The sequence below is a fragment of the Martes martes genome, assembly GCF_963455335.1.
Source record: "Martes martes genome assembly, chromosome: 3".
NCBI lineage: Eukaryota > Metazoa > Chordata > Mammalia > Carnivora > Mustelidae > Martes > Martes martes.
Window position 1 is genome coordinate 70,482,021 of NC_137890.1, and position 25,160 is coordinate 70,507,180.

The 25,160-nt window shown below is 38.2% G+C and overlaps 1 protein-coding gene across 1 annotated transcript in view; it reads right to left on the reverse strand.

Annotated features, from left to right (window-relative positions):
* FRY (FRY microtubule binding protein) overlaps positions 1 to 25,160 on the reverse strand; it is a 260,339-nt gene that overhangs the window by 165,572 nt on the left and 69,607 nt on the right. Inside the window, exons 4-7 of the mRNA XM_080799698.1 lie at positions 9,157 to 9,296; positions 5,120 to 5,210; positions 4,819 to 4,898; positions 4,622 to 4,702 (exon numbers count right to left, since the gene is read on the reverse strand). Of these exons, the coding sequence (XP_080655824.1) occupies positions 4,622 to 4,702; positions 4,819 to 4,898; positions 5,120 to 5,210; positions 9,157 to 9,296 (392 nt within the window). The remainder of the gene's footprint in view (positions 1 to 4,621; positions 4,703 to 4,818; positions 4,899 to 5,119; positions 5,211 to 9,156; positions 9,297 to 25,160) is intronic.

Consider the following 25,160-nt stretch of genomic DNA (forward strand, 5'->3'; position numbering starts at 1 on the left):
CCAACTAACAGAATCCTGGAAGGTTGAGACAACTCTTGACAGCTCAAGGTAGAAACTTGAGGTCAAATAAAATAGGCAGTAAACATGAAGGTACTATTTCACCAGAAGGCAGTACAGAGGGCCATGATGGGCAAGTTGGTGTTAGAGACTTGGCAACAGCTGGCCATTTTCTTGCTCCTGGCTTGGGTGCAGAAAGTTATGTGAGGCTCGTTTGGAAATAATTTGTTAAAACTGCATTTTTTCTAAGCCAATTTAGAGATTTTTCTTCATGTTTGCTACACATATTTCCCAATAAAAGAGGTTTTTAAGAAGGCAATGGAGCAGAAAATAGAAAATCCAAATTCCAATGTCATCTTTCTTTCCTTCTCCTTATAGAGTAGAAAATAATCTGATGCTGAAGATGGTGACCATGGCAGCTATAGGGAGGCATCCAGCACATACAATGTGCCAAGCAAAGCTCAGACAACCCTACAGTTCATCTTCATGATCATTCAATCTTCACAACTTGAGCAGAGTACTATTATTATACCCTTTTTACAGAACAGGAACTTGAGGCTGAGACTTCTTAATGTGCTCAAGTTGCACAGCTGGTAAATGACAGCCAGAATTTCAAGCCAAGCGTCTGGCTCTAGAGTCCCTACACTTAATCTCTGTGCTGTCATGTCTGGACCAGTGGTTCTGCAAGCATGGCCCCCAGATCAGCAGCAGCAGCAGCAGCAGCACTGCCTGGGAACTTAGGAGAAACATTTATTATTGGCCCACCCCACACCCACCGAGTAAGAAACACTGGGGCTCATTTCCAGGACTCTTGTTTAACAAGCCCTAGAGGTGATTTTGCTGTCTAAAGTTTATGGAACACTGGTCTGGACATGGAATCATGATAAGGTATATTTATAAGACGATTTATATTTTATGCACATTATATTCTTTTACATTTTTGCCTTCACAACAATCCACTGCGTCAGGCAGTGAACACATTTCCATTTTACAAATAAGGAAACAGACATGGAAGATCAACATGACAAAGAAGACTCAAACGCAGGTCTTCTGACACAAATTCCAGGGATTTCTACCATACTCCAGCTGCCTTACCTTGTCATGAACTATGAAATACAGTCACTGTCCTAAGAACAACGTATACAGTTTGATTGGGAAGATAAAGCGATGTGAATAATAATAACAATAATAATTTTAAAATATTAATAAGAGTAATAACCATTAAATATTATTTATTTACATTGTTTATTCATTAAACCAATTCATTAATAATAATATTAAATTATTAAATATTATTTATAATAATAATTGTTGCTGTTGCTGTTGTTGTTATTTTTTGTGAGGTGTGTTTGCCAGTGCCTGACCCTTTGCTGGAATCTCACTGATCCTTCCGGGAGGTGGAATGGTCAGGCCAAATCACTTTCTCATATTTCACATTGCCTTTATGAGACTAAAACACTTAAAGAGGCTCCAGGGCATAGGAGAATGAAAGCACTCTTTCCAGCTGGAAAATTAGTAGAGATTTCTGGGGATTTGAGCTGGGGTAAAGGCTGAGTCTTTAGGCAGTGATGATAAAGGGTGGGAGGCAGAAATGGCGTGCAAAGCAATGGAAGGAACATTTTTCATCAAGATTATATAAATTTATTAATTCTCAACTGGATTTTTAAAAATTGTATTTTTATTCAAGTTATTCCCAAACACTAAAAGAACTTACCAAGGATTTTAATTTTGAAGTGTGAAAGCTTGAAAGGAAAAAGTAATCTTATAGGTTAGAATTATACTGTCTTAAAGACCATATGATACTTAGGAAAGTTTGTTTTCTATCCCTAATCCAGGACTAAAACAAGGAGCGGTAGGAGAGGGCAGGTTACTTGTATAACTTACTAGGTCAACAGTCTCAGGAGTGGGTGGCTGACAGTCTATTTATTTTTCAGTGAAGAATAAATATGGCTATCTTTTACTTTTAAAAGTCCCAGATGACATAAACATACTATTTTAGCATTAAAAGTATCCCAAAATCTATTTGCACTTAAAATCTATTTTTCTGTAAAGTAATTTTAGGGAAAAATTAATTCATTTTTAATGACTGCACCTTTAGTAAATACAGTAACTCAATGATTACTCGGTCTTTGAAATACTAGAACATCCATATGAAAAATAAACTGCTTTAAAATGATTCATACATATTATAAAAGTGAGAGTTTAAGAATATATACGTTATGATTATATTGTATAAAGAGAAAGTAATTTTGAAATCTATGAATCTTAGAGGCCATTATCACTATTTAAATAAATATATCAGATTTAACCAAAAAAACTTAACCTAAAAAAGTCAAACTTTAACTTAACTGACTTTCAGAAAGTCAACGCTTTGGGTGATAATCACTAAATAGAAAAAATTTTTTCCCTTATGACAGGAATTAAGTGCATTATCATCAGTAAGTAAAAAATTGTGATTTTGCTAAAACTTAAAGACTAAAATTAAGCATTAATAACTAAAGTCATAAAGAAAAAAATATTTCCTATGCATTACCACTGGGAGCTAGACCTAAAGTCTAAAATTAGAATTGCTAAACTCAAGTTTATTAAAAAAAAAAAAAAGATAACCACTCTGTACTAGATAAGCATACATCCTTTTTTCCCCCCTGAGAACAAAGTAAACAGTACTTTTCTACGGCAATGACAAAGTAACGTTTCTGGCATATTCACAAAAAGGAAACAATGTGATAATTTGGATTATGACACAGGATTGTACTATTAATGAAGGTTACCTATACATTGACTGGTTGAGAATATATCACTGTAATTACTATACACTACTGAAGTTACCATAAGAAGACACTGACCAAGGGGTTCTCTTATGACTGGCAAGTATGGGAGCATTGTCCAAATTGAGACATTTCACATACCCAGCTATTGCTGGGTAAGAATTAGGACAAATACTGACATCATGGAAATTAAAACAAGCCATGGTTGGCAGCAAGAGAACACTGGCTTGGTGGATCATATAAATCTGACCTAATATAGAAATTCCTATAACCTTAGAATGTGGCTTAATTATGACACTGTTTCTCAGTTCATTCACAATCAATTTAACATCACTACTGCCAAGGAAGCTCATCTACAGTAACCAATGTTGTCACGCATAGTTCACAACAACTAAGAAAAACACAAAAAGCCATTTTTAGCAAATTAAATTTTCCAAATGACAGTATAAGAGACTTGGGCTGGGATAATTGCAGAAGGAATTACATAGGAATATGCTGAGATTTTCAGGGTTTAACACAAATGAGCCAAATACATATCAATAACTTATTTTTATGATCTTTTCTAGGAATGGGTTTGATACATGTGAATCAACTTGCTAGGTAATTGAAGCTTCTCCCTTCAAAATACCAATACTTTATATTTAGTTGCAATAGAAAAGGATGTATTAGGCTTTTTTTTTTTCCTTGATGGCTCACGAACCACAATTATGACGACGATAATCTCATGCAAAATGGCCCAGATAACTCTGTAGTTTAGTTCTTATGTAGGCTTTGGCTACTTTTTCTTTCTCTCTGTTGTTGCTAGTCTTTGACTTTGATATTTCTCACTGGCATCAGTGTTCCTACCTCTCTCCCACCTAACACTGATGTTTTACATGTTAGAAAAAAATATATAGTTGAGATGACTAGATAAACTGGGTTAACTAAGTCACACTGAAGAATTTGGGGGGTATGTTTCCTGGGTTCTTGTCTCTGTTTTCGCTAGGTAAGGTTGCTCAATAAGTACTTTTTTATAAAATTTTGTTTTTGGATAAACTGGGTATTTCCATGCTATTAAGTTAGGAAACTCCATCTCTTGTTGATAAAAATCTCTTTCTGAGGATTGCATTTCACAAGCATCAGGGCATCACTGTTGTTCTAAGCTCACCTCCTGGCCTGGATTCATATTTTGTCTCTGGCTCATTTTGCCTAATCTCGGCATTCAGGATTTTGCTTGATTTGCCTCAGGGTTGAATAAGATGAAGATGGGTGAATAAGGTGTGACATCATTTTTGGAAGAAGTATTTTATTGCTAATAGTCTAACACCACTTTGTTCTAGCCTGCTAAGTAGTGTTATGGGGCCAGATAAATTTAGCAATGAGAATTTTCCCCCGACTTGTTTCCATGACAGAGTTTGGGACATTTTTAGCTCAGCTGAATTAAGCAAGGTCTATAGTAGAGGGACATTCTAGAACGGAATTTTCCCATTCACAGATGATATATATCATAACTACTCACTCATGGAATATATAAAACAAAACTTCTAAAACTGGTAAATGTCTTTGGAATATTAGGGCAGAGAGAAAAAGTAATTGGGTTAGTCCACTTCGTTCTTTGATGCAGTAGTCTGAAACTCATGGACTCCAGGTAGGTCCTGACCCAACTGCCAGATAAAACAGATGACAGAGAAAACGACTGAAAACAGACTTGGTACTTGCCTCGAGGGAGCTTTTAGTCAGTTTCAGAGACATGGCGCCATTGCAAAAAGAAGCCTAGCTCTCTACAAGCTCACACACAGCCCTTTCCTGAGAGTGGGGCTGGTCTGAGGTGGAAGAGGCACTCAAGTTCTTATGGTAAAGGACTGATGTTCACTTACTTAGCTTGTGCCAACACGCCGATGACTTCCGCATACAGGTCGGCCACAATGTGCATATTGCCAGTGTTAGGACCAAGGTACCTAAATAAGATATGATAAGACAAGTGAGGGATTCCCCCGTCATCTAAAAAGAGAACTCTTGTTTTAGATTTAAGTACCCAACTTCTTCAAAATTGTAAGGAGAGAAATTACTTTACCCTTCTTTGTACTTAAAGTGCTTGAAAGCCAAGTTAATAACATCATGTATTAGACTGTCTATTACAGGATGAAGTGGAATCTGAAAAGAAAAAAAAAAGATAGCTCTAAACTTGGAAGGGAATACTAAAGACCAAATCAGTAACAGTACTTCTGGAAACTTTATGGCCTCTAGCAATCAATAAGCGTAATTCACATGACCCAGTATCTGAAATTCACCAACAATTTAAAACTTAGATTTTAAAAACATAAGTAGTTTTTAGATAAATCTTATCTAAAAGGAATATTAAATTCCTGACCTACCTGTTTCAAAACTTCTATTAATACTAAAGAAAAAATAAAATCAATGGCGAGGTCCCGTCTTTCCATTAAATAATCTCGTTGTTGTTCATCACTGTAAAATTTAAAATATTCACATTCAGTGTCATTGAAGATATTCAGGAAGTGATACAATTCACCAGACATCAAGGCGCATTCCCAATGGACTGCAAACCAATTCTGCTATTATGAGATTACAGTGGTAAATATAGGCTAATGCTTCTTATTATCAGTGAGGGGTAGGGAACTCACATTGGACCAGAATTTTTACTTGAAATTTCAACTTTTCAACCATGTCAGCTTGAGTAGATACTTGTGAATCTCAATGGATTCAATGGACCTTTCTTTCTTTCTTTCTCTTTATAAAGACTTTATTTGAGAGAGAGAGGGTGAGAGAGAGAGCACAAGCAAGGGGAGAGGCAGAGGGAGAGTGGGCTCCCCACTGATCAGGCAGCCTGAAGAAGGATTCTATCCCAGGACCCTGGGATCATGATCTGACCTGAAGGAAGACAAACTGACTGAGTCACCCAGGTGTCATTCCATGGACTTTTCTAAGGTGACTTTTTGGAATTGTATCATCTGTAGAACGGAGAGAGACCCAGGGCAGGGCTGCCATACTGGAGGTGGATATTGAGAAGCTCCTGTGAAAGAAGCTACACAATGTAGGAAACAGTAAGGACAAAATGTGATTATCAGCTACAGCAGGACTACAGAGGGTAGAGAAAGGTTAGAAATCACTTTTCTTTTTTGGTTTCCATGCCTCTTTCCTCTTGACTTTCTGTCACTTGAGATTTATGAATGAAGAAGTGAGGGGGCAGTGGGAGAGAGAATGGTCTTAAAACAGGTGGAAGAAGAGGCAGAAAGAGGCAAAGTGGAGTCATTTGAACTCACTCAAAGGTTAGGGAGCAGAATTAGCACTGTCAGAAGGACAGAAATGTCTGTCCACCCCCAGCCCACTCCCAGTTTCTGCTTATCTAACATATTCATTGAGAGCTAATTTGGAATTGAACCAAGAAAGACAAATGACATGATTGCTGAGACCCTAGCACAGAACTGTGGCTAAGAGCCCTGGCTTTGGTGTGGAACAGTCCTGGATTAAAATGATGCCTCTTCTATTTACCAGTAATTGCTGCATTTACAAAATGGGAATAATAATAGTAATTACAGAAAGGTCTGCTTGAGTATTAAACAAGATAAAGCATTTACTGTATTTAATATAGTCTCTTGAACACGGACATGCTCAATGCTAGCATAGTAAGAAAAAGCCATGAGAAAGGATGACCAGATTTGGGCTTGTCAGGCAGGTATGTTTAAAATAAATCAAGAACATTTTAAATATTGAATGTTTTTCCCTTCAGTCAATGGGAATGAGAAGAAAGGAAGGTGATATTTAAGATCTAGAAAAGAATTTCTGGAGAAGCGTCAAATGAAGGTGGTGGATGACAGAACAGGTTAACAAGGGAGGCTATAACTGTAACTCTCAAGGAGAAATGTAAGGACAGGGTAGGAACTCATTCATTCAGGATCACTGTGACTCGTCCTGCCAAGAGGAAAAGCACTGGCCCAAACCATCTATCTGAAGTCTTTCAAGACCCACTAGAACTGTTAAGAGCTTCTGCCAGCTGGAGGAGCAGAAAACACATGGAATTGTATTAAGAAAAGAGAACATTCACAAGTCTGACCTAGAGATTATATCATGGAATAAGTAAATAAGAAGTTTGAAGACTGAAAGGAAGGAGAGCTTTCCAAGATGGCCAACGGCAGTAGACAGAAACTTGGTGTGTTGGATGGCCAACAAGAGCCTTTAAAAGGGGCCAGAGGACCTTGAGAAAGCAGTTCTTGGCAGGGAGAAAAACTTTAAACCCCTGATTCTTTTTAATAAGTCAATTTATGTTTTCAAATAAAAAGAAGACCTATACTTTTCCAATAATGAATTCAACTTTATTGCTGGTTTGAGGTCTAACTGCCAGGAGCCAGCAGCATTTGACAAATTTATTTGGCAGCCAAAATGTTGATGTTGTACTAATCTTAGAAATCGTAACCCTAGTACACATCTGTCACATTTGACTGTTTTTGGTTGCTTATGCTTCCTCTAAAGTTCCTCTTCTCTTTTCTTCTAGTAACAGAAACTTGTGTTATTACCTACATCATGCTCTAGACACACTTATTCTTTTGGCTTTCTCCCAAACATTCTTATTTGTACTCCCAAATGTTAATTAAATGCTGCTAAGTTGAATTTCTCTGTCCTGATGCCGTATTTGATCTTGGCAATTTCTCCGATCTCCTCAAAACAATCAGTAGCATGACTTTTAAAATGTTATTTTCCAATCCATAAAGAAATAAGCTAATAAATAATCCAGTTTTAGTAACCACATTCTGACAAAACAGACAAAACTAAAACTCAATTCAACTCACTAAAATGGCTCCATTCTTCACTTTCAAGAAAAGTTTATTATCTGTTTATAAACTATCATGTAATATGGGAAGAATAATAAAATGATACCATTAATTAATTAAAGATTTTATTTATTTATTTATCTGAGAGAGAGAAGGAGCACAAGCAGGGGGAGCAGCAGAGCGAAGACAAGCAGATTTCCCCGCTGAGCATGAAGCCATACATGAACTCGATCCCAGGACCCTAAGACCATGACCTGAGCGAAAGTCAGATACTTAACCAACTGAGCCACCCAGGTGCCCCTGATACAATTAGCTTACTGATCACACATTCTGAACCATTTTCAGACACAGAATTAAGATTTTACCTTTAAAATTATATACATCAAGAATATTTATAAGAAGAGACTGCTAATTAGAATGGGGTTTCTTTTTGGGGTGATAAAATGTTCTGGAGTTAGTAGTGATGGCTGTACAACCTTGTGAATATACTAAAAACACAGAACTACACACTTTAAAAGAATGAATTTTGCCACATGTAAATTACACCACAAAAAAATTCCCTCTCTTCAACTAAAAAATGATTCAACATGAAAAAGCTATTAATTTCTCTCCCAAACAAGATGATAAATAAAGGACTCAATCTTGCATAAACTCAAGCATATTATAAAATGAAATTACAAGTGTGGATGAAATGTAATTCATTCCATGACACTGAGAAGTGGGTATTTTAAAAAATGTATTAGAAGTGTCAAGAGAAATGAAAGAGATAAATCACTCACAAGAAGTAATTAATGTCTGATTTTCTGAATAATTCATTTCAGTTTACTTCTCTTTAAAAATGCATAATCAATTCATACAGAGAAGTCTGTTTTTAAAATATTTTTTAAAGGTAAAATAGCAAACTTTCTTATATTTACTTATACTTCAAACATGAAATTACTTATATTTACATAAACTTTTGGGGGATGCCCATTCATTTGACAGTACATGAATCTTAAATTTTATGGTTGCTAAAGTGTTTCTGTAGCAGCAAGTTCCACTTTTCAAATCCGTAAGAGAAGGGAAGCATAGAATAAACAAAATTCTCAGCTGCAAGGGAAGTTTGAGATGATGCAACCTGACTTCCCTGTTTTTCTCACAAAAACACTAAAGTATAGAGAGATGGTGAGTTGTCCAAAGTCACAGGGTTAATTTGTGGCAGCTCCAGGCCTACTGCTGATGTCCCGCCCCACCTCCTCCCCACACGGGCACCCTGGGCACTCAAGGTTACTAGCAAGGACGAGACAGCATCACACAGGGCCTGCAACAGCCCTTCTGCTTTTAGGTATACACTGGAGGAGACAGAGCTCAGGAAAAAAGCAGACAAGAGGGTAACCTAGGACCCTTTTACACCTGCCCCACCAATGTCAAAATAAGGCTGAGTTTATCTTTTCAACCTGTGACAAGTGACAGTGACTAGTACTCCCACTGCTAGACAGCTGCCCCTGCCCTGTCCTCTGCAGCACCTGCTAGGTATCCATGTGCAGACAGGCAGATTTAGATGATGCATAAATCCCATTTTTGACTTATGTTTCTGGAAGGAAGGAAGGAAGGAACCTCATAATTCCTACACAAAAGAAATGTACCTTTTTGATTTATTGCTTGTTCTTGGTCTGTATTCATGTGATTCATCCTCAATGCCATTTTGCCTTTTATACCAGTCAAATAATGTACGCAGAATGGAAGGCAGGCAGTACTCAGAAAGGGAGCTCATTGAGCTGATGACCTACAGAGAAAAACAGGTGATAAAAAGGCTTTGGTGGCCCTGCCAATTACTGAGAGACTTCATTTCACAAATAACTTCAAGAATATTCACAAAATCTTTCTTACTTATCCCATCTTCCTTTAATAATCTTTATTTGTACATTCCCAAGAGCCCCCCCCCCCAAAAAATCTCTTAATGTTGACAGATGTTTCTTATATTATAATTTTGTGGTTCAAGAAAGTTAATTATGTTGACTTCCTTTCATTCTAGAAATCGGATGTTAATTGCATACAGGTTGTTCATGGACTGCAGAGAAATTATTTCCCACACTATCCAAGAAATATAGTTTTTTGTACTCCTTAACTCTCAAAAATGCTTGTATAAATAAATATATTAATTAACACAATTACATTAGTCACTTAAGTGAAATAAAAAAAATCTAGCTCCCAAACAACCCAAGTGGTAATACAAGGTATGGTTTTCTGACAATAATCATTCATCTACTCATCTGAGGTATGCCCCAAATTAGACTGAAGACATGAACTAGTAGCAATAATTTCCTGTGCACCACCTTAAAGGCAAACTACTTCTCTCTTTTTTAAACAACAAACATATCTTTGATAGACGAGTTTTTATTTTAATTTCCTTATCTGGAAAGATTTGTATCTTTTATTAATTATCATGAGAAAATGAACCCCAATTGATATCTCATACTATGTGAAAAAACTAATTTTAAAAATCGTACTATAAAAACTTAAAACTATAAAACTTCTCAAGAAAACACAGGAGAAAATCTCTGTGACTCTGGACTAGCTGAGGATTTCTTAGGTAAGAGCAAACTTCATGACAATTTGATACTGAACATCATCAAAATTAAAAGCTTCTGTTCTGGGGATGGTTCAATCAAGGACGGTTCACTATTTACAAACCAATCAATGTGATACATCACACTAACCAAATGAAGGATATAAAGTCATACAATCATCTCAGTAGATGCAGAAAAAGCATTTGACAAAATTCAACATTATTTATGTTAAAAATGCTCAATAAAGCAAGTTTAGAGGGAACATACCTCAACATAATCAAGGCCATACATGAAAAACCTATAGATAACATAATACTCAATGGTGAAAAACTGAGAGCTTTTCCATTAAAATCAGGAACAAGACAAGGATATCCACTGTTATCACTTTTATTCAACACAGTACTGCAAGTCCTAGCCACAGCAATCAGACAAGAAAAAGGAATAAAAGTTATCCAAATTGGTATGAAAGAAGTAAAGCTGTCACTGTTTGCAGATGATATGATACTATACGTATAAAAAACCCCGAAGACTCTGCCAAAAAACTATTAGAAGCAATAAATGAATTCAGCAAAGTCACAGGATACAAAATTAATACACAGAAATCAGTTGCATTTCTATACACTAATAACAAAGTAGCAGAAAGAGAAATTATTAAAACAATTCCATTTACAGTTGCACCAAACAGAATAAAATACCTAGGAATAATTTTAACCAAGGAGGTGAAAGACCTGAACTCTTCTAATTATTAAGATGTGGACAAAAGAAATTGAAGAAAACAATCACGGATTGGAAGAAATAATATTGTTACAACATCCATACTACCCAAAGCAAACTACAGATTCAAAGCAATTCTCATCAAAATACCAACAATATTTTTAACAGAACTAGAATAAATAACCCTAAAATTTGTGAACCTCCAAAGACCCTGAAAGGCCAAAACAATCTTGAAAAAGAAGAACAAAACTGAAGGTTATCACAATCCCAGGTGTGAAGATATATTATAAAGCTCTAGTAATCAAACCAGTTCAGTACTGGCACAAAAAACGACACATAGATCAAGGGAACAGAAAAGAGAGCTCAGAAATAAACCCACAATATATGGTCAATTAATCAACAACAAGGGAGGCAGGAATACAAAATGGGGAAAAGACAGTCTCCTTAACAAATGGTGCTGGTGTTGGGAAAACCAGAAAGCTATACACAAAAGAATGAAACTGGACCACCTCATTATACTTTCTCACACAAAAATAAACTCAAATTAGATTAAAAACACCTAAATGTGAGGTAGAAAACCATAAACTTCTAGAAGAAAACACAGACAATAATTTCTCTAACATGGGGATGAAATGTTGCTGTAGCAACATTTTTCTATATATGTCTCATCAGGCAAGGGAAACAAAAGCAAAAATAAATTAGTGGGACTAAACCAAAATAAAAAGCTTTTGCATAGTGAAAGAAACCATTAACTAAATGAGAAGGCAACCTACTGGGTGGGAGAAGGTATTTGCAAGTGACATATCTGATAAGGAGTTAATACCCAAAATATATTAAAAAAAATTACACACCTCAACACCAAAAACTCCCCCAAATAATCCAATTAAAAATGGACAGAGGTCCTAAACAGATATTCTTTTTTCTACAGAAGACAAACAGATGGCAAACAGACACATGAATCACACAATATCACTAATTATCAAGGAAATGCAAATCAGAACTACTATAAGATAATACCTTATATGTGTCAGAATTTCTAGAATCAAAAAGACAAGAAATAATAAGTGTCGGTGAGTATGTGTCCAAAGGGGAACACCTCATGCACTGTGGGTAGGAATGTAAATTGATGCAGCCTCCAGGATATGGAAGCAACCCAAGTGCCCACCCACAGATGAATGGATCCAGAAGATATAGCATGTGTGTATATATATACCTATATATGTGTGTATATATATACCTATATAGGTATATATATACACACATACATATATACAATGGAATATTATTCAGCCATAAAAGATAAAAGAGAAGGAAATATTGCTATTTGCAACAACATGCATGGACCTAGAGAGTATGGTGCTAAGTAAAATAAGTCAAACTGAAAAAGACAAATACCCTATGATTTCACTTATGTGTGGAATCTGCAAAACAAAACAGAACAAAGAAAAAGGAGAACCAGATCCATAAATACGGAGAATAAACTGATGGCTGCCAGAGGGGCGGGGCTAGGGGGGATGAGCAAAATAGGTGAAGGGAGTGGGAGCCACAGACTTCAGCTATGCAATGAATAAGTCATGGGGATGAAAGGCACAGCATAAGGAATCACGGCAATGATGCTGTGATGGTGTTGCCAGTGACGGATGGGAGCTACACACTGCGGTGACCCCAGCAGAGTGTATAAACCTGTGGAATCACTATGCTCTTCACCAGAAACTACTGTAACATTGTGCGTCAACAATACTTCAGTAAAAAAATTAAGAGCTTCTGCTTTTAGAAAGATACTGTCAAGAAAGTGATGAAAAGACAGGTTGTAGACCCAGAGAAAATACTGGCAGACACCCCTCTGATAAAGGCCTTATAAACAGAACATGTAAATGTACAGTGAGATACCTTGTAACTACCTCATTCACAAACATGAATCCACAAAATTTCTTACAAGCAAATGATAACCCCCAGGACCAATGAGACAGTGTTTAAAAAGCCACGTTCAAACACAACCGATCAATGACAAAAATTGGCCTAACCTATCTGGAAGGAAATTTGGAAATGCATATCAAAAACCTCATAAATGGCATTCTCAGTAAGCCCATTCTTAGGAATTTATCTCAAATACACAATTAGAGGTAAGATTGTTCAGGAAAACATTACATATTACATAAAAAATGGGAACACCTTAAATGTCCAACTATGTGAAAATGCCTTAATACAATGTGGAATGTGATGTAGATGACCTCTGAAACCATTAAAAATCACAGTTCAAAAATATTTAATGACATGAAAATGTTCATAATATGTTAAGTGGAAGAAGAATTAAAAAATCATTTAGTTGGTAACATTCCAACTCAGTGCAGACACTACATAAGTATGCATATCCAGAAAAGATAACTAGGAGGAGATATACTGACATACTGAGAGTGCACATGGAAATCAGGAATCCTCAGGACAGAGAGATCACTAGAGGGAGAGGTGGGTGGGAGTTAAAGAGACATGAAGGTAGGATTTTTACCTGTGCCTTTTGTAGAAAGGGTAGAAATACTAGATAAGAGCCAAGGAAAAACTAAGCAAAGACTCAAAGGCAGAAAGCCTATGGTGATTAAGGTACAAAATAATTGTTCATAATAATTACAGTGATTAATTTAGTGAAATTTACAGTTATTAATTTAGTGAACTGAGAGAAGAAATATTTGGTTGGTGTAGGGACTCTGGTATATCAGAGTAAAGAAAAATACTGCTGACAATCTTGAGCTAAAACTAAATCATAGCAAGTACTTAATGCTAGTCTGAAGAATTTCAGTTTTCTTCTCTAGAAAATGGGAAGCTTCTAAAGATTTCTGAATAGGAAAATAAGCCCACTGACACGTTGAGGAGGTTTAATTCAGCAGTGATGTGTAGGCTGGACCAAAGAGGTTTGCCAACAAGGGTGGTTAGGAGCGCGCGCGCGCGTGCGCGCGCACACACACACACGCACGCAGGCACACACACCCCTGAACTGAAAGAGGTTATTGCCACAGTTCCAGGCACACAGTGATCATGGCTTGAGCAGGGAGGTGGCAGAAGAAATGGAAAACCTTAGTTAACTTAAAATGTTTCTCTAGCTAAGCTGGAGAGGCTTAACTTCTTTTTATAAAGGAAACTAGAGCAATGGGAGCTGAAGTGCTTCGTGTCAATGGGACTTTCCACTGTCAGCTTCAAAAGCAGCTCTAAGATTGAACACAACGATTATGCGTTCTTCCTCAGATTCTCTTTCTTGAGAGCCTTATTTCTTGCTCTCTCTTATGATTGTGGTTATACAGACATACACAAAATTGTACATTATCTTTAGCTATGGTTTAGTATCAGTTCAGAAATAAATAGGCTATTGCATTCTGCTTGCCCTGGGAACAAAATCACCAGAATTTTTTTTTAATTGAAAAATTATTATTTTTAAAATAGCCCTCCCCACACACACTACTATTCACAGCCACAACATATTCTCTCTTTGTTCCTGTGGATACAACAGTGGGAAATTTGGGGAGGAAAGCAAATTAATGGCATGTCCCGGGGGTAATTTCCAGGTTCTTTCTAATGTTACCCCAGCACAAGAAAGGATATTTCTCCAATCTCCACCATCTCATCTCATATTTTGAATTGGGAAATGAAGGGGATTCCTCCCAGGAGGCAAAAAAATCAGAATTCAGAGTTCTTCACTATGGGTTAATTCTGTCTTAATTATCGTATATGTAATAAAATCCCCAACCATCCACTCTAATATTTCAGTAATTTAAAAATACTCGTGTAAGTCTGGACGAGACTTAAGGAGACACGATGACCAAATATAATGTGGTATGTTAGATGGTATCCTGGAACTGAAAAGAGATATTTGGGAAAAAGAAACAAAATGCAAATACAGAATTTAGTTGCTAATAATGTACCAATGTTGGCTTCTTAGGCGTGACAAATATACATATGGTAATGAAAGGTGTTAATAAAAGAAACTGAGTGCGGGAAACGTGATAACTCTCTGTACTATCTTTGCACCTTTTCTGTAACTATTCACAAAAGTTTAATTATAAAACACTTGTGTGGGGTATTTACATGCTTCTGTTATTTACTACAGAGCCATAAATGCGATCTAAACCTATGTCTGCCCCTTAATCATCCCTAGGTAGAGCACACAATATTTAGCTAATTACACCTACTTAGGTGTAACCCACATGATCCACAGGGAACGTCAGGAGCATTCATTAAACCTCAGCCATAATAATTTTTTCTACCCATTAAAGGCATCTCGAAGCCGTTCTTGCTTCCTATCTACTGGACATACTTTCCATGGCAAACACACTGAGACCATCTTAGAAGAGATGAAAGGTCAGGATGGGGTGGATGTGTGTGTTTTTTCCATCTCTCTGTTACTGCCCTTTTGAGTCCAGGCTTTCAGGAAGGAAGGGTGGAATTTGCAAAGACCTGGCCCTCAAAGCTCAGGAAGGGAGGAAGGTCTAGCCGGCTTCTTGGTTACTCAACTCCTTCATTTATGGGAAGCAGAGCCAATGGTGAGATGAATTCTAGCTCTGTGCTGCTGTTGAAAGGGGGCAGGCCCATTTACAAAGATGTTCTTGTTGCATTTAAATGATCATATTCTTCCATCATAGATGAGCTAGGTACTGGGCAGCCTGAGGAGATGAAGTGTACAGAATCACAGAACTATTTCATGCTGGTGTTTTCTTTCTGGGGGGACGGAGGGGGGATGCTAAATGTACTTTGCAAAGGTTTCTTGATGTTTATTTTGGCATTTTATGTATAAATAGGCTAAAAGAGACTGTCCATTATGCTGTAGGTAAGACATTAATTTTTTCATAAGCATTTTATTACACTTGCTGAATGCAAAGAAGGAATCTTTACATAAATATTCGAATAATTACTCAGTGGAGTCACTCCGTATCTTACAGTTGTAAGGCTGACTTGTCCTGAGTGGCACATTTCGTGAATAAATTTTAAACTAACTTCATTGATAGTTTAATTTTTCAAACTAGTTCAGATGGCCAAATACCTGGGGGTCAGGGTACTCTCTAGGTAATGCCACAAAATTGCTGATATAGTACAGTAATTCAAATGCAATTTTGTTTTACTTGATCATCTATCATACTAGTGCTAGATAATCTAACATTCAATCAGTGGTGATAGATAACAAAGGCTTAAGAACAATTTCTTACAAAAACTTAAAATTATAGAAGTCTATATAGTAAATCTATTTTTCCTGCAAATTAGGAAAATATCTGTATTATTTGACTTTAATACATTAGTCCATTTTATGGAATGCCCTGTTCCACTGGAGAATAATTTAGGAAACACTGAATAATACTAATATGAACCCAATGCCAGTTAATTTGGCTTTACTCTTGATTGCTTATATTTTTCATTTATACATTTTAAATAGATTTTGACTGAACTGTAGCATTAGAATGAGTGCTGAAGCACTAGAATTTCATCTGCTTTCTTTCTGGAAAATTACTGCTACTCAAGATGGTAAAAAGTTATTTTCACTCTCTTATAGACGTATGGATTTATTTTACCATGTGTGTCCTGTTTATAGGTGGCATTTTTGCCATATTAAGACACTGAGGTGCTACAAAATATGTAAATTTTTAACATCTAGAGGAAAACCCCAGTAGAAGTTCCTTAGAACGTCTGAGCAAATTATCAGGAATTTATAGAGATGACACTAATAAAGGATATGTCACACTGACTTGCGAATAGGCTGCCACCTAAATAACGTTCTCAGAATGCCCTATGTGATGACTGATCGGTCACAAGCCATGTTTTCATAATTTCATTAGTGTACTGGGAAGATCAGATGGTCCTGAGTTCAACTTACAGCTCTGTCCTTTATCGCCTGTGTGAGGTTGGGTGTGTCCACTTCTCTGAGGCTCTATGTTTCCAGCTGTAAAACGGGACGGAAGAATACTTGCCCCACTGGGTTTTTTTCTGAAGACTAAATGAGATACTATAAAGTGTGGGGCACATAACAGACCTTCACAAATATCTATTTCTATTTTCCTCTTCCATTTCTAAATATTGAAAATGAAGCCCAGACATAAAAAGTTTTGACTTTGAGAGGATCACAGGCTAAGTTAATAACAGAAAAAATGGTAGAAATTATCGACGGAATTTTACTTATCAGAGCTGATATTGTTAAAAAAGAAAAAAGAAAAAGAAAAGAAAGGAAAAAGAAAAAAGATCCACCTACTTCTCATCTAAGCACAAAGATATCAGGGCCTCTGTTAGAACCCTGGTAGCTTGGCTTTTGTTTCCACACTTTTCTGGCCCCAGCAGATACAAACATGGGGCCTTTCAAATGCTTCCTTGTTGAGGGGTCTGAGCAATGCCTGTCCTATGTTTGCACCATAAGAGAAAGGTAGGGAGCACCAGGCTCCCTGGGTTTGCTGCGGGCAACAGCTCACTCTGGGAAAGGACACTATTCTGGAACCAGAATCAATAGTTTGAATAAAACCAATCATTGGGAGGCCAACTTATACACACATCAGTCTCTCAGGAACCACAACCATCTGAAAACATGGAGCCCAAATGCAACTGTAGAATGGACAGAACCACCGGCAGAAAGACGGTGTTAAGCTCTTGCATTTCAGTCAGCATAAGAGGGCTCCGTAAGACACACATGGGCCTCATTTGATTTTGCTCTTCTCTCCCTCACCAGAGGACCTTCCCTTCTTCTGGCCAAATTCTCAACAGCCAAGCATTGGTGATATTTCCTCTTCCTACCTCACTTCTTCCTCTCTGACACCCAATTTCTGCTCTTGCCACAGTCCCAAAAACCTTTATATAAAACATCAGAAAGGGCAAACCTACTGGCCAGCCAAAAGACCTTTGCAGTCATTCCCCCTCAAATCTCCTGAGCCAATGACACTCTTTCTCAGGTTCTCGTTGAACTGTTTCTGTCCCCAGGATTTGGTAATGCTGCCCGTCTTACTCCCCCTATACTCTCTTATCTCCCATATGGTTACTTATGCAGCGCCAAAGCACAGTAAGACAATTCACCTGTGAAAAGAAGGATTTAGATTCTTGTTCTGGTTGTTCTGGCACCAGCTCTTTGGGGAGTAATCATATCTTACGACACTAAGAGGAAATAACTTCCACTTACTGTATGTGACTGTTTCAAGAAACAAAGTCTGAGCAGAAAACATCAGGTGGCATACAACTGTTGGTGTCATGTGACCTACTGCATGTTTAGGTCATTATTAGATAGAAGTCAAAGTCTAGAGCCAAGGACAGACAAACCTGATAACACAGCACATGTTAAAAAAAAAAAAAAAGGCAAGAAAGCACATGTACCTGGAAGTTATATGAAATGATAACAATTCAGTGACTCCTCTATTCAACAGCCACAATTTCCACCTCTGTGTATAAATGTATCAAGTATTAGGACCTCCTCCACCAGGTGAGGGTTACACACTTCCCCAGATGAGGCTTACTGTGGAGAACTGTTTTCGCTTGTTTAAAATGGGTTAACGCAATATTTCAGCTGCCTCTGGTCCCCATTTCCCTGTGTCCGTGCTCATCACAGGTTAGCTACTGTGGCAGCTGAGAATCCAAAATAAAATGCCTTGGACTTTATATATTAAAAAGGACATCCGTAAACTCTGATAACAGAAGAAAGTCACTTGAAGTAAAAAGGGGGAGCTCGCCATGCCCTCCATTCATAGGATGCCCCACCAGGGACCACAGATAGGGAACTCGTCACCAGTACCACGTCTGTGTTCTGTCAGGTAGACTGTTTTCCCATTGAAATCTTACAGCCGGTCGTAATCAGCCAGCATAACCTAGCTGGGAAAGTGAGTCTCTTAGACTACTTAATATTAATCTATCGACTATGAAAATGCATTCTATATGTCAATCAATAACATCACAGCCTAAGGCTTTCTCGAAGCTGGTTTCCAGGGATCAACTAAGTGCTGATCTCCTTTCTTCCATGAGGGTGTCTGCCCTGCTGCCACCATGACCCATCCCTGCCCTGGAAAGTGCATCTTCTGAGGCTTCTTGCACTTTTTTGGCCACCCTTTTTTCTCGGCTTTCTTCTGTGGATCCCACTTCCTGATCCTAAACTCTGTTTCTCTAGGATAATCTTCACCCATTTGCTCTGGTCTCTAATCCTTCAGTGTCTGTTGGGTGACCCCATAAATGAATGAGCCCCGGTTATTTCTCCTGAGGTATCCTACCCTCCCTGAAAATTGCATAAGTGTAAAATGATTTATAACCTCTCATCAAGCCCATTGTGTCTCTGTTGGAAGAGCTTCTTCTTCTTTTTTTTTTTTTTAAGATTTTATTTATTTATTTGACAGAGATTACAAGTAGACAGAGAGACAGGCAAAGAGAGGAAGGGAAGCAGGCTCCCTGCTGAGCAGAAAGCCCAATGTGGGGCTCGATCCCAGGACCCTGGCACCATGACCTGAGCTGAAGGCAGAGGCTTTAACCCCCTGAGCCACCCAGGCATCCCTGGAAGAGCTTCTTATGCATCAGCAAGAGTCCAGACTTCGCAGTGTGGCCTCGGAACAATGGGCTTCTGTGTGCCTCTCCCGCTTCTGCCCTGACCACTCCTCTACTACTGTCCTCCGCTACTCACACCTCCATTTCTTTGTCCACGCAGCTCCTTCTGCCTGGCCTGATCCAACCCACTTCATCTGGATAACAGATGTCTTTAAAATGCCACTGGGCCCCGACTGCCTCCTGTGACACAACTGTCCACCTCTCAGGCGTCTGTCACTGCCCCATTGCTGGAGTTCCCACAGCCCTTGAAATGGACCTCTGGTATAGCATTCAGGCTGCACTGTTATTTGTGGGGATATCAGTCTTCTTCCTGGGATTGGGAATTCCTTGGGGACAGGAACACTATCTTACTGTTTTTAAATCCCAGAACCTTGTACAGGTCCTAGCACGCTTGGCCACTCAGTATTTGTTGAACTGAATAGAAATGGTTCCAAACCGTGGTTGAAAACCATAGTTACTTTTCATTTCTCCTTTAGTTTCATTGTCTCCATTTTAGTTTGGGCCCTTTCAGTCTCAAATCAACACCCAAATTCCTCAAATGCCTCCATAATTCAAAGATCTCTTCATTCATGAACCCTGCTACCTCAGGGTTAACTCCAAGTTGTTACTTTGTTCAGATTGGTCCCAATATGTCTGAGATAAAGCCCCCCCCCCCACTGTCATTAAAGTCTCCCACAGTCTGATCCTTTTCTACCCGGTCTCTTCCCTAACACTCCCAGCCAACAGGAAAATTTTGTGTCTCAGTAGAAAACTATGCATCGCTCAGAGCTCACCTCTCTAGGGGTTATCTAATTTGAGTCTGCAAGAGCTCTGCACCTTTTAATGCCTTTAAGCTATTTTAAAATTGTGCATATGATAGACTACTGATAGCAATGCCAAAGATTCTTGTCTGCAGACAGAAAAAACACTGTGCCCAGTGAAGGTTCAACTGACTTCATTCTCCCACTATTGAAAAAAGCCAGTTTTGCCTCTGAGTATGCGTTTATTTCAAAGTTCCTGACTTATATAAATGGGTCCACTTTGGGGTTCTCTTCTAAACTGGTTGCAACATCCTCATTAAACATGAATTAAATAAAATCTCTCACCTATGTTCATTTTCCATTTCTATGAGAGTCACAATGTCATCTCTTTTTGAATACTATCTTTTAACAATATACAACTTTGGTCTCAAATAACAGACCCATTCATCAGTCCCCAAAGATAACTTAAAATGTCATTTTCTTCTGTTCGGGCCCTTTGCATATTTTCTGTCCTCTTTGCCATCAACACCCAGTAAAATCCTATTGGTTTTGTTGTTTTAGGTACCTGATAAACTATGTCCTCTTCTAGAAAAATCTTCCAAGACATCTGGCCCAGAAGTGTATATATTCTGTTCCCTGAAACCTCACAATGTTTACTGTTGCACCGTCCACATGGGATTGTCTTACACACATGGGCTCCTGTCAGAGCTGTTTGTGCACTGCCTTAAACTCTTCCAGATCTGAAGCTCCTGGAATGCAGGGATGACATCCTTACATCTCTTTGTCCCATACAGAGCCTTGTGTGTCTGTACAGGTACACACACACACACACACACACACACACACTTTTAACAACTGTTTCCTAAAATAAAGAACTTTACCAGTACGACAATTTTTCACTCATTCTACTCGAAGCCCCGACAGGTAATTTAGGCATTTAAAATAAATTAGTGGCAGTATACATTTTCAAAATGCTGTTGGAAATCTCTTCCACCTTTATTAATTCTCATTACTGCTGTGACTTTCTCACTAGCAGGGACTGAAACCATCGCTGGCTCCCTAGTATAGAGTAAAGCTTGTTGTCCTGGGGCTCACATGATACTTGGTCCTTCCATAGTAAGCTTACTTACTAGCCTTACTAGGTTATAATTTGTCTGATCATATTTCTTCTTCGTCTTGTCCATTAGGCTGGGACCCCCCAGTACAGGTACCATGTTTCCTTCATCTTTATTTCCACAAGCTGGCATAATGCTTGGTATTTGGTTGCCCCATGGTGGGTGCTGTATAAGAATGGGTTAAGTTTGTGAATTCATGAAACTTATAAAAAGTGAAATTCTGGGAATAAGGGTATAAATCCCAAGCTCTCCAAGTGTAAAGCAGTTACTAGTATGATTTTTCTTCTACTAATACAGAACTTAAAAAAAAAAAACAAAAACAAAAACCAACAATCCTGTTTAGATATCTTGTCATTTATGAAACAAAAGGATTTTTTCCTCAGGTTTAACCTACACAGTGTTAGATGGTAATTAGATTTAACTAAGAGATATGAAGCCAATAGTTAATTATATATAAAGCATATAAAAGAAAACTTAAGGAAACATAAAATTTTAGCCCCTAAATATACATATTTTAAAATTCAAATCGTAAAATTGACAAATTCTGAAAATGTTCAACAGTGAAAAAAGAGGTATACAAAACTGTAAACAGTATTCTTTATTGGGCATTTGGTAAAAACTCTATGATATCTGGCAAATATAGGTAATACCTAATTTCCAGTCTATTCTTCTTCCTTAGTTATAAAACACCTGATTTTTTTTAAATAGGCTCCATGCCCAGTGGGGAGCCCAATACAGGGCTTGAACTCATGACCCTGAGATGGACACCTAAGCTGAGAACAGGAGTTGGACGCTTAACTGACTGAACCACCCAGGTGCCCCAATAAAATACCGGATTTTTAGGTGGACAAATGATTGCTCAAAATAAAATTTCCCAATCTTTTCTACAGCTGTATGTGCTATGGGATTAAGGTCTCACCAACTGAATATGGGAAGAGGTGTGTGCAATGTTGAGACATTCTGTTTTTATTTTTTTTTATTTTTTTGCCTATAGCTCTTTTCCTATTTCTCCTTCCTACTGCTTGGAATACAGACATAAAGGCTGAACACTAGAAGCCAAACTGGACTATGAGATGAGCCACACACAAGACAACAAAAATAAGATAAAGATACTAGACTGATTTTCTTTGTATTTCTTGAATGTGAGAGCAAAAGATACCATCTTACCCAAGTTGCTGTTTTTTTATGTGTCATTTGCAGCGAAACCTAATCTTAACTGATACAGGATCTGAGATCCCTTACCTGTTGAAAACTCTCCTCTAAATTCTCGCCACCTTAGTTTTTAGATGTAGAAACATGTTATAGTGTAAAAAGCACTGGCTTTATAGTCTGAACATCCACTTCAGTCACACAGTGTTGGGCAAGCTGTCTGAGACTCACTCCCGTGAAATGTAAAATAGGGATGATGGTGATGGTGGTGGCTGCTGCTTGGGGTTGTTGGAAGTAGTGAGTGATAGCTGAGAGCATGCGTGAGAAGGGGCTTCATAAATTATAGGGTATTACATGATCTTTTATTTTGTTTCTATTTCTAGCAAGAGAAAAATGAATCATGGGCTTGTTAAGTGGAGAAGTAAACAGGACCGCCTGGGATCAGGCACTAGAAGTGCAGAAGTTCAGTTCTTTCTAGTTTATCATTCATGTCAAGTGACATTTAAAAGGAAGAAACTGATAAAAATATTCTCTGAACAGGGACCGGCTGCATACTACTCAAAGGATGTACTTAGCCTAGTGCCTGTCCTCTGGTAAGTACTACATGAATACCTCTTTCATGTTAATACCGCTCCCATGATCATAACAACGGAGTCTACGCCACGCAACGTGGCATCACCAGCATATTCTTTTCGTGTAGACGGACCTCTGTGTGAATCCAAATTAAAATCTTACTGTTTGCTGTTAGAACAACAGGAATTATATAATTTAAATGTTTAATTTAATTTTAATTTTTTATTTTTTTTAATAAAGATTTTATTTATTTATTCGACAGACAGAGATCACAAGCAGGCAGAGAAACAGGCAGAGAGAGAGGAGGAAGCAGGCTCCCTGCTGAGCAGAGAGCCCGATGCGGGGCTCGATCCCAGGACCCTGGGACCATGACCTGAGCCGATGGCAGAGGCTTTAACCCACTGAGCCACCCAGGCGCCCCATAAATGTTTAATTTAATTTTTAAAATCAATTTAAATGTTTTCATTTAATTAATTTAATTCAATTGTTTTAATTTAATTTAATTAATTTAAATGTTTTAATTTAAATGTTTAATTTAAATGTTTAAATTTCAAAAGATTAAGAGAGCTTGATACAACCATGACATTGCCAATGGAACCTCCATTGTTATAATTTGCTCGCAAAACCGTAAAGGGGCACAGATGGGTCTATATCTACCAACTTTCCTCCTGGTCCCAGAGTCTTGCTACCTCTTTAAAATGAGATAGACTTTGTAGGTTGCCTCCTGGTTCATGTGTAAATTTGTGATTTAATGATGAGAGGGTAATCTTATGGGTCTTATTTTAAAGTTCTCAGTGGCCATTTTCCTACTGATTCTCTCACCAAGTGTCTTTAGTACAGAGAGCTGTGTTAGGGAACAGGGCCGCTCAAGCTTTTAATGTGTGCATGGGTCACCTGGGGATCCTGTTAAAGCCGCAGAATCTGATTCAGGAAGATCTGGGGCAGGGCGGAGATTCTGCATTTCAACATTCTGTGCAACAAGGTTAAAAGTATTATAGCTAATTAAAGTGGCAAAGTCGGGATTTAAACCTGGTCTGTCTAATTCCAAATGCTATCCCTCTCCCACAAGGCTGAAATGCAGAAAGAGAGGGCTGAATAACAAGCGGGAAATTGTGTTTAAGCCAAATCACTTGAGATAACTATTATCCACAATGTTAAAATTTAGAAGTACTATTTTCCCAGAGACTAGAGAAAGATATACATTAAGCTGGAGAAAATTAATTTTGTTTTTGAGGAAAGGACAGTGATATCCTAGGATAGGAATATCTAGGAGAGAACTAGGATAGAATGCAGACAGAGGACATAAAATAGAGTGAAAAATTATGAACAACAGATAATAAATACCTTTTTTAAAAGATTTTATTTATTTATTTGAGAGAGAGAGAGCACAAGAGAGAGCACAAGCATGGGGGAGCAGCAGAGGGAGAGAGAAGCAGATTCCCCTCTGAGCAGGGAGCCCCAAGGCAGGGCTTGTTCCCAGGACCCGGAGATATTGACCTGAGCGGAAGGCAGACACTTAACCCACTGAGCCACCCAGGAGCCTCAAATATTTACGTTCTTGAGGAAAAGAGAAAGAGACACAACTTGCCGTATTTCCAAAATAATGACCCTAAATGTTCACTCAGGGTCTCTGACCACCCTTGCACCCAGATGACAGTTAAGGATGATATGATAAGAGAAGACAGAGATGAAGCACATACTCCATTTTGCCAGCATTCCGGAAAACAGCCAGCTCTACCAGCACCAGAGAGCAAACCCAGCGCCACACTAGCACTGGGACACTGACCGCGAGCACAAACTGTTTCCCTCAGCGAACAGCTCATACAATAGAAAATGTAGCATTCAATCTCTATAATCAGTCCTTACAGGGCTTTTTGTTTTATTTTGTTTTTCAAAAAATACTTTATTTGAGAGAGAGAAAGAACACAAGCCACCCGGGGGACAGGAGAGGAAGAGGCAGAGAGAGAAGAGCCCCATGTGGGACTCAATCCCAGGACTCTGGAACCATGACCTGAGCCAAAGGCAGACCGTTAACTGACAGAGCCACCCAGGCACCCCCAGTCCTTACGGTTTTGGAATGAACAGGTCTGAACTTAAACAGCCAGAGAACTTTCCTTCTGATTCCACATGAAAATCAACTGCAAAGCCCTGCCACAAGTGCATCTCTTGTGTGTTTTCATAAGACAAGAACACCCCCCCCCCAATATCAGATCGGACTGTGGTGCATCCAGCAGTGTTCTGTCCCTACCAC